The 10,308-nt window shown below is 43.7% G+C and overlaps 1 protein-coding gene across 6 annotated transcripts in view; it reads left to right on the top strand.

Moving 5' to 3' along the window:
* The first annotated feature begins 111 nt into the window (after positions 1-111).
* Positions 112-10,308, top strand: part of UFSP2 (UFM1 specific peptidase 2) — a 27,809-nt gene continuing 17,612 nt past the window's right edge. For 3 of the 6 annotated variants that reach the window (XM_048847973.2, XM_048847969.2, XM_075127860.1), the window contains exons 1-6: positions 392-719; positions 2,834-2,912; positions 6,341-6,524; positions 6,611-6,677; positions 7,121-7,278; positions 9,489-9,681. In XM_048847973.2, the coding sequence (XP_048703930.1) occupies positions 657-719; positions 2,834-2,912; positions 6,341-6,524; positions 6,611-6,677; positions 7,121-7,278; positions 9,489-9,681 (744 nt within the window). In that variant the 5' untranslated portion in view covers positions 392-656. Of the gene's footprint in view, positions 249-391; positions 720-2,833; positions 2,913-6,340; positions 6,525-6,610; positions 6,678-7,120; positions 7,279-9,488; positions 9,682-10,308 lie in introns of those variants that run through there. The other 3 variants (XM_048847972.2, XM_048847974.2, XM_048847971.2) reach the window with 3 other exon arrangements.

Below are 10,308 nucleotides of genomic sequence, written 5' to 3'. Positions count from 1 at the left end.
AGTCCTGTTGGTATAGTCCAGAGGTTGCGCGCGCCGCGCACCCGCGCTGCACCTTGGGAATTGTAGTCCCCTCTTGTCAGCGCCTTCGCTCACATGACCTGCCCTGGCGTTCTCGGCCTGCCGCCTTTCTCTTGCTGGAGTGACACGTCAAACATTACGGCGCGTGCAAGAGAACCGGCCTGTTCCAACCCCCCATCGGGGTGGGGGAGAGGCGCGTGCGGACTATGAGTACGGTGCTGACAGACGTGGTGAGTCCGCGCCGCTGGGGTGGCTAAAACAGCGGCTCAGGCGCTTCTGCTGGGCGGGGGAGAGGGCAGCCGGCTCGGTGCATGCTGGGAGTTTCTCTCCCACGTGGTGCGCTCACTGTCGAATTCTTGTCACCGCGGGTCTAACGGTGCCCGGCCCGGCCCGTTCTCGAGGGGCCGCAGCTCGGAGTGACCCTTGTGCCACTACGTCGCCGGCCTGTCGCTACGTCCGCGCGGGCGCCTCCCCTGCTGGGGTCCCTCGTCCCCCATCTCCGCTCCCGCCTTGGCTCAGCGCCAAGCTCCTGCCCGCCCTTGGGGCCTTGGTCGCGCTGTGTCCCTGCCTGGTGCCTCCTCGTGCTTTACCTGCGGGTGAGCCGGGGCCCGGGGAGAAATGTGGGGCCCGAGCAAATCATGTTTCCTGGGGCCCCTCCCAGCATGACGCAGAGATTGGCCTCCCCGCTGCCAGCCCTGGAGGTAGGGGAGTGCGGGGAACCAAGTCCCAGGGAGGTGATTTGGGGAAGGGCAGGTGGAGCCTGTGGCTGAGCTGGGAATTCACCTAGGTCTCCTGAGTCCCAGTCCAGTGCCTTACCAACGAAACCAGGTGTTGTGCCAAGCAACCTCTGTAATCCGCTTCTCAAAAGCCACTTGTTTTCCAGTGCTGTCCTCCAGTTATGAGCCTCCTTGTTATGTTGTAATCATCTAATTTACCCCTCAGTCCTGCATGGAGCGCCACATGGTCAGACGCCTGGCCCCACATGCAGCCCCTTTGTATTCAGAAACCTATGTGAAGCTTTACAGGAACAAGGTCTCACGCTGTAAGCTCCTCAAGACAGAGATATTGTCGTATGACATGTTTGAAAGTGCATTGCGCACTTGGTAGCATATAAATGTGCGTTGTTGACTCCACTGTTGAAATAAATTGTGCTACTTAAAGGTCAAATTTTGTTGTTTTTTTTTTTTAAAGGATTTTTTTAAATGACCACCAATATATTGAACATGTAGTTTAGATGTAACTTTATCAAGAAGTTTACTTTATTGGGCAGGTCCATCGCTTCATAGAAAGACTGGAAGCTTTAAAGCAGGGGTGGGGAACCTACGGCTCGTGGGCCAGATGTGGCACTGCTTCATTTCATCCGGCCCGTGGCATGTCTGTGGGCCAAAAGCCCCGAGCCTCAGCGCCCCCTTGCAGGGCTGGAGCTGTGAGCGCCAGCTCGCCCTGCTGCATAGGGGAAGCTAGGGTTGGCTCCAGCTCGCGGAAGCGACCAGCACATCCTTGCAGCCTTTAGGAGCAGGGGCAATCAGGGAAGCTCTGTGTGATGCCCCTCCCCCAGCGCCAGCTCTGCAGCTCCCGTTGGCCAGGAGCTGCAGGCATGGGCAGCACGCACCATGCAGAGCCCTTAGCTCCTCCACCTAGGGGCCAGACATGGTGACTGCTTCCAGGAGGAGCACGGAGCCAGGGCAGACAGGGAGCCTGCCTTTGCCCCGCTGCACTGCCAACTGGGAGCTGCCTGAGGTAAGTACCACCTGGCCGGAGCCCCCAATCCAAACCCCCTGCCCCAGGTCAGAACCCCCTCTGCACCCCAACCCCTGAGCCCCCTCCCACACCCAAACTCCCTCCTGGAGCCTGCACCAAACTTCCTCCTGCACCCCAGCCCTGAGCCCGCTCTCACATTTCAAACCCCTTGGCCCCAGCCCTGAGCCCCCTCCTGCACTCCAAACCACACATCCCCAGAGCCCACCCCCCCAGTCGATGGCCCCTGATAGAAAAATGGGTCCACACCCTTGCTTTAAAGCTTAACTACATGTTGATACTGCTTAAAGTGCAAGTGGTTGTGACACTTCAGATAAATTTCCCATGTCACATTATCTTTCTATAGTTTGTTTCGTCTTGTGTTTCTATTTAGGATGTTTTAATGGAAGTCAAACATGTGTTATAGGTGGAATTGAAATAAAACAATCAAAATACAGGGCTAGCTTTGAACCTGGAAGTCTCCCACACTTTGTCACCAAAGAGAGATGTGATGATAGTTCTGTATTTCCAAATGATCTTACATTGGCTGCTCTTTGCAGTTCTTTAGGAGCAGCTAACTGGCAGATCCCCTTCTGTATGTTCACTGAGTCCTCATGAGTCCAGAGGTTTTGAGTTCTTCCTTATTAGTTGCTGAGACTGTGGCTTCCCTTCCAAAAATGAACAGTTGAAGAAGGTCGTAGAGGGGAAATTTCCTGTTACCTGCCGCAGTGTCCCAACATTGCAGATGGGAGGCACTCAGCTCCCCATCTAATCTACCAAGTTAATCAGCAGAGCAGTTCCAGTCCTGCCTTCAACTAGGAGGTAGAGGCAAAGATGGGAAACACAAAATGGAATCTAAAAACAAACAATTTCAAATTTAAAGCAGTTGGAGTTCTTTAGTTACATCTAAAACACTTCCTGGATTTAAAAAGTATGCGGTTAATACTGTGTGATAAAAAGTAATCCTGTTTTAATGAGCTATGTTCTCATTGCAACTTTTGGGAAACGTCACTGAAGTAACTGTCTTATGCTACTCATTTCTATTAACTTTATAACTCAACTTCTTTTTTCTGTATAGGTAATTCTGGAAACTATGGACATACTCTTTAGAATAAGAGGAGGCCTGGATCTTGCATTTCAGCTGGATACTGCTGATGGTGTGTCTATAAGAATATCATAGGATCACCTCATAGGAGTGTAAAGTCTGAATAGGAGAGAATTAACTAACCGCACTGGATATAATAATTTCGTCACCTGCTCACCAAATACTTAGGATTTCTCTCCAAACCCTAAAGGATCAGTGCATGATGATGATTTCATTTTTTGACTTCCCTTTCATGTTTCATTTCCTGACAACTTCCTCCCTTCCACTACACACCTTTTTTTTTTTTTTTTTTTTAGTTTAAAGCAATACCAAAATCAGTAATTTTAGGTCTTCTTTTTTTTTTAATTTCCAAATTTATACCACTTATGGGATGTGTATTAGGATCATTTTTGACTTTCCCCACCCTTCCCTAAAATCTTTCTGAAACCCTGAAAATTGTTTTAAAGTGACAGTTGTTTACAATGAATTCAGGTACAGCAAAACTCCTGCAAGGTCGTCTGTGCCACATAAGCTCCACCATAGGCCGTACAGGAAGAGGGTGTGTACTGAGCAGCCATTCAGAGGCTTCTGCACCCAAATATTTAGTTGCACAGGATTCTGCACCAATCCTAAATAAACTCACAAGTGGAGACCATTGGTAGGGCCACAGTGGCCTGCATGGAGGCTTCAAGCTCGTGGTCTGGAATAGAGGTGGTGAATGCATTCCGATGAAGCACAGTATTCTGTTTCTGGATTCCAGCCTCACCATCCCTTTTTTAATTCCTCACACAAAGACTCATTACTTGGACTTTGCTTAGAAAAGGGTGAATTTCACTGTCAGTGAAGCAGAACAAAAGTCCCAAATTATCTCAGTGCAGTGTACTTTGCAACTTAATATTCTTCTAATAAAGAACCTCCTTATGTATAGAAAAGTGGTCATGTGGCGAGAGTGAGGGCCTTCACTCAAGAAGGTTCCATTATATTTTTGTTTACACAGGTTGTGGTGTATTTTTATATACTTTAATTACTACAGGTATCAGTCCCAGACTTTTAATGCAAAATATATTACATTGGTCTACAGTAACTTAATCATGTTTAAAAAAGGGGAAATGCATAGCTATGATTGCCTTTGCATAATTTGCTGCATTCTGAATTCTGGGTGACATAACAGGACTAGTCAAATATTGTTTTAATTTACGGATTGCAATATATATTTGCTCAGCATACAAGTAAAAATATGGGTTTTTTTGTAATTGCCATTACTTCAGACTCAAAATGGAGATCTGAAAGTCAAACTGTATTCTTTGTGGTTCATTCATAATCACCAGCAGTAAAGATTCCACAGGAGAAATTTTGCCTTCACCTACTACCTGTACAACTCTACTAAAGATAGTGAGGTTTCACAGGTGTAAATAAAGCTGGAATGTAGCTCTGCAGTTGGAAGGTAGGTCATGATTCTGCAAAGACTTAAGCATGTGTGTAACTTTACACTTGTGAGTAGTCCCACTAAAGTCTGTGAGTTATATACATACTTGAGTTTTTGCAGAATTTACTCACCTAAGCATATGTGCAAGTGTTTGCAGGATGGAGCTTTAGTTAACAATTATGGCTGTCAATCGCAGTTAACTCATTATTAATTCAAAAAAATTAATTGTGGTTAAAAAAATTAATTGTAGTTTTAATTGCACTGTTAAATAATAGAATACCAATTGAAATTTATTAAATATTTCGTATGTTTTTCTACGTTTTCATATATATTGTAGTCTGTATTGTAATTGAAATCAAAGTGTATATTATTTTTATTACAAATATTTGCACTAAAAATGATAAAATAAATAGTATTTTTCAATTCACCTCATTCAAGTATTGTAGTGCAATCTCTTTGTCATGAAAATGCAACTTACAAATGTAGATTTTTTTGTTTGTTACATAACTGCACTCAAAAACAAAACAATGTAAGGCTTCAGAGCCTACAAGTCCACCCAATCCTACTTCTTGTTCAGTCAATCGCTAAAACAAACAAGTTTGTTTATATTTACAAGAGATTGCATTACAGTACTTGTATTAGGTGAATTGAAAAATACTATTTTGTTTTTACAGTGAAAATATTTGTAATCAAAAATAAATATAAAGTGAGCACTGTGCACTTTATTCTGTGTTGTAATTGAAATCAATATATTAGAAAGTGTGGAAAATCTCCCAAAATATTTAAGTAAATTGTATTTTATTATTGTTTAACAATGTGATTAATCATGCTATTAATCTTGATTAATTTTTTTAATTGCGTGATTAATTGCGATTAATTTTTTACATCGCTTGACAGCCCTATTAACAATGCTGTTTTTGATGTTTGAACCAGAATATAATCCAGCACAGTCTTCTCTAGCCATGTTGGCTCTGCAAGGGTAACAGAAGTAAAAGGCAATATTAAAGTTTTGTTCAAGCGCTAGAGCAGGGGTGGCCAAACTGTGGCTCATGAGCCACATGCTGCTCTTTTATAAAATGCAGCTTGTGGATCCCTCCACATTCCCCTCTCCCGCTCCCCCATTCTGTGCCTTCCAGACTGGGGGAGAGCTCACGGCTTCTGCCCTGTGGTGAGGTAGGGGCTTCTGGTACCTACGGGGGGGGGGGAGAGGGGAGCACAATTTAAAGGTTCGTCCCCCACCCAACAACCTGAGTCACACCCACCAGCCACACTCCCCGTCTTACCCTCAGCACCCCCTCCTGCAGCTCACAGGTATTAGCTCCTTGTGGAGAGGCAGTTGGGAGCTGCAGGGAAGGGTTGCTGCTTTAGCTCCGCAGGGAGAGGAAGCAGCAAACGTAGTGGCTGTCTCTGCAGCTCCCAGCTGTTTGTCACTGCCTCTCCCCATGGCTGCAGCTCACCAGCTCCAGCAGCTGCCATGAAGGGAAGGGGCCCTGCGGCACCATGTGACCAAGCGGGGCTAGCAAATCCTGGCAAAAATGGAGAGTGGGACATAACCCCACGTGTCCCCCCATGCGTCACCTCTGGCTTCTGCCCAGCAGGGAGGGGAGTCTCAGGGTTTCAACCCCATGTAGCACGCCTGCCAGGCTCAGTGCTGAAGCCCCAAGACCCTCCTCCCTGTAACGCTGAAGCCCTGAGCTTGAACAGGTACATCCTGGCTCTTAAACATTTGAAGATTGTCATATGCGGATCGGAGGGTCAGTAAGTTTGGCCACCCTGCACTAGAGTAAGCAGATATGATTTTTGTGTATAGTTGGAGTAGATCTGTAAAGTAAAAAGAAGCCAAATGAAATCCTGGCCCCATTGATTTCAGTGGAGTTTTGCCATTGACTACAGTGGGACCAGGATTTTTGATGACTATTTTCACATAGCCATTTGTCTGATCATAGCAACACTTCCTTTTTTTTCTTTTTCAAGGACAGAATTAAACATTTTAACTTTAAGTGTACATCTGGTAGCTGTAATAAAAGTTAGGGAATTATTTGAACAACACTAATTATATCCTTATTCTGTTTTAGAGACTTCAGCGAAAAAGGCAGTAAAGTATGTTTTCAGTGATCTGTCGACCAAACTGTCTTCAAATGTGCTGGTATTAAGAATTTGCCATAGTTCAGTGTATGTATGGCCTAACAGCAGTATGAACACAGTTCCATCAGAACTAACTGATAATTCTGTTTGTAAGGAGATAATACGATTTATTCGGTGAGTATATGTGAAACAATGGGAACATCATAATTTTTGTAATAAATTAATTTCATATTATTAGTTTCTCTCTGTTAATATTGCAGATTTGACCAAGAAGATGAGACTAAAAGAAAACTTGCAAAAAAGAAGGATAAAAAGTTCCAAGATATGGTATATATTCCACCCATATTAACAGCTTATAACAAATAAATGCTTTTTTTCTCACAAGCTGATCCACATAAGCAAACCTTTGCATCCACAGAGAACGCCATTGAAGTCAACGGTGCTCTCTGCATGAATGCAAAGATCCACCTGCACAGATGAGCATGCAGAAGCAGGCCCATAGTCTTTAGTACTGTTAGATATCTTAGCTCAGTTATTTGTGTCTGGCCTCTGACATTGTTCAAAAATGAACCTTCCTTTCATCTGTCTCATTACATCTAATTGGGGTTGTGAAGAGCCTGTTTTGTTTTGGGGTTCTTAACATTTGCTGTCCCTGAAGCCCCTTCACCTCCATGGGTCTTACGAATCTACTTTTTTCTTCTATCCCTTCTTGGTGCATGTATTGTTGGACATGTATTATTAGTGCATGTAACTGTCTTTATTCTTTTCAGCAGCAGATAGTAAATGTAGACCTTATGTTGGAAATGACATCTCCTTTGGCAGCTGTAGCCCCAGTCATTGAAAGGGAAAACAAGAGACACCACTACGTTAACTTGACCTTACCAATTGATGTTGTTGTATCTGTTTCTCCAGAAGAGCCATGGAGGAAGTAAGTATAATGTATCTTTGAGTTGTATTTTTGAGTTTGCTTTAGTTCTTTGTCTGTGCTTTCTAAATAAAATTGTGGATACTAAAGCTACATCAGCTTATAATTTAGCTATTTTTAATATAGGTGGAATATGGAATAAAATGGAAATCTTTTCAGAGAGTGTGAAAACCCTCACAATAGATATTCCTTGGTTTAATGAGTGTGATCTTGTAACCATCCCCATTATCTATAGTGAATTCAAAGTTTATGATTAAGGCTATGATTTAATCACAGGTATTTTTAGTAAAAGTAATGGACAGGTCACAGGCAAGAAACAAAATTCACGGCCCGTGATCTGTCCATGACTTTTACTATAAATACCCATGATAACTAAATCTCTGCTCCTGGGGGCGCTCTGCTCCAGCAGTGGGGGGACTGCCCCCAGCGGCCCACTACTCCATGGCTCCTGGGGACCGCTCTCCTGAGGGCCTCCGGGGCCGCTGCTCCTGCTGCCCCTGGGACTGCTGCTTCTTGGGCAGTCCCTGGGGTCACCCCCAGGACCAATGCTCAGGCAGTCCTTGGGGCCAGCCACACGGGCCACTGCTCGGGCAGTCGCCGGTGCCAGCTGCCCAGGGCCACACAAGCAGTGGCCAGTCCAGCCGGCCCCGGAAACTACCCAAGCGGCCAGCCCTGGTGACGTTGGCCCTGGGGCAGTCTCCAGCACTGGTGCTCAGGTGCTTCTTGGGGCCAACTGCCCGGGACCACCTGAGCAGCGACTGGTGTGGCTGACCCCATGGCTGCTCCAACAGCGACCGGTGAGGCTGGCCACAGGGCACCTGAGCGGCTGGCGCCAGGGAGAGCGCACCTGCCGCTCCAGCTGCAGAAGTCACAGAAAGTCATGGAATCCATGACTTCCATGACATAATTGTAGCCTTATTTATGATCTATTAATATAATGGTATCCAATTTCTGTGTTGAAGTGGTAGTGGTATACTTACATTTTATTTCACATATAGGGTTTTATTATCATCTAGCATTATGTTATTTAATGTTCATTAGGGTTTTTGGAGCTAATCGGTGTTTAACATAATGTTTGATAATTATGCCAATTCTTTATCGTCACTCAAAAAGAAATGCAGATTGCTAGGAAAATATTCAAAAGATATTATATCAGTTTCTTTTAATTACAGTAAATACACACAGATACATGTGTGAGAGAGAGAGGAATGTTTGATAAATGCTTGTTGTCTCAGTACTGTGCTTAGGAAGTCACATATGCACCTGGACAGGCTGAGGTGGAAAACAATACAGAAGTGATATCCACAGCACTCTTTCTTTGGGCTTGACCCTGCAAGGTGCTGAACACAGTGGCTGCAATCCAGAAAAGCATTTAGGCACATGCCTAACTTTATGCACATGAGTACTTCCAGTTCAGCTTGGGTGATTTGCTGAATTGAGGCCAGAATATGCAGTACTTTCCACGGTTGAGTCATTGGAGTGGAATCATCTTTGTACATATGAGTTGTGAGCAACACCTGACAAGACTCTGCTCACATCTGCTGGTATGGGTGGAAGGAGGGATAAGAGCAGCAGGTGCATTAAACTGGTTGTGGAGGTGGGTATGAGTGGGGAGAGGGGAACTTGTATACTATAACAACGAGGAGTCCTTGTGGCACCTTAGAGACTAACAAATTTATTTGGGCATAAGCTTTTGTGGGCTAAAACCCACTTCATCAGATTCATGGAGTGGAAAATACAGTAGCCCATTTCAAACAGTTGACAAGAAGGTGTGAGTGACAGTAGGGGAAAATTAAATTTTCCCATATTAATTTCTCCTTACTGTTACTCACACCTTCTTGCTAACTGTTTGAAATAGACCACCCTCATTACCACTACAAAAGTGATTTTTCCTCGCTTGGTATTCTACCGTTAATTGAATTGTCTCGTTAGCACTGACCCCCCACTTGGTAAGGCAACTCCCATCTTTTCATGTACTGTGTATTTATACCTGCTACTGTATTTTCCACTCCATGCATCTAATGAAGTGGGTTTTAGCCCACGAAAGCTTGTGCCCAAATAAATTTGTTAGTCTCTAAGGTGCCTCAAGGACTCCTCATTGTTTTTGCTGATACAGACTAACACGGCTACCACTCTGAAGCTTGTATAGCTATAAGAATGAGCCAGCATTGCTGGTGTTCTAGTTCTTAAATATTTTCCCTTATATCTCATAGTGTACGAAATCTCCTGGTGAATGCAATTCATAAGCAACTAACTGATATGGAAAGATGCATTTTGAAATATATGAAGGGAACATCTATTGTGGTACCTGAACAATTTCACTTCATGCTACCAGGAAAAAAGCACCTTGTAACAATTTCGTATCCTACAGGCATTTCAGATAATCAGCTAGAGACTTACAGAAAGGTAAAGTTAGCTGCTGTAGACCAAATATTGACAGAGCATGATTTGTAATTATGACCGAACAGAATACTGAACATATATATATTTGGTTTGTTGAAACATATTTTTAAAGTGTTCATCAGGCACTTTTCTTCATAAACAGACATTTATGGTTATTTGTATAAGAGAACCTAAATGGATTTATACAGGAATTTATTAATTAAAATAGTGAGGGTCTCCATTTACATGTACTTGTATAAGGATTGTTCAGTTCTCTCAGTTTAATTGTGTTTTCACTCAGTTGCCAGATGGTGTTTAAGAGATTATATTTACAAAAAGAATAGAATTTGCTCAAAATGTGAGCTCATTTTCTTTAATTTCTAATAATATGTCAGATAGACAAATTGTTTCATATTTCTTTATTCTCAGTACTATTTAACATTGTGTATTATTTTCATAAAATTAATCTCTTTTTGATTGCACTTTTTGCCATACATTCTATTTGTAATTGAGGCCCCAGTCCTGAAAAGAGCTCCCAGCCCATGCTGAGTCCCGTTCACTTCAATAAGTCTCTGCATAGGCATAAGGGGCTACCTGCATAGAGTTCTTTGCAGTACTGGCATGTTAGTGTTAAACACATACATTCAATAT

This window comes from Caretta caretta, chromosome 4 (genome assembly GCF_965140235.1).
Source record: "Caretta caretta isolate rCarCar2 chromosome 4, rCarCar1.hap1, whole genome shotgun sequence".
Classification (NCBI taxonomy): Eukaryota; Metazoa; Chordata; order Testudines; family Cheloniidae; genus Caretta; species Caretta caretta.
Note: the sequence above shows the minus strand (reverse complement) of the source record. Positions and strands in the feature narration are given on the sequence as shown.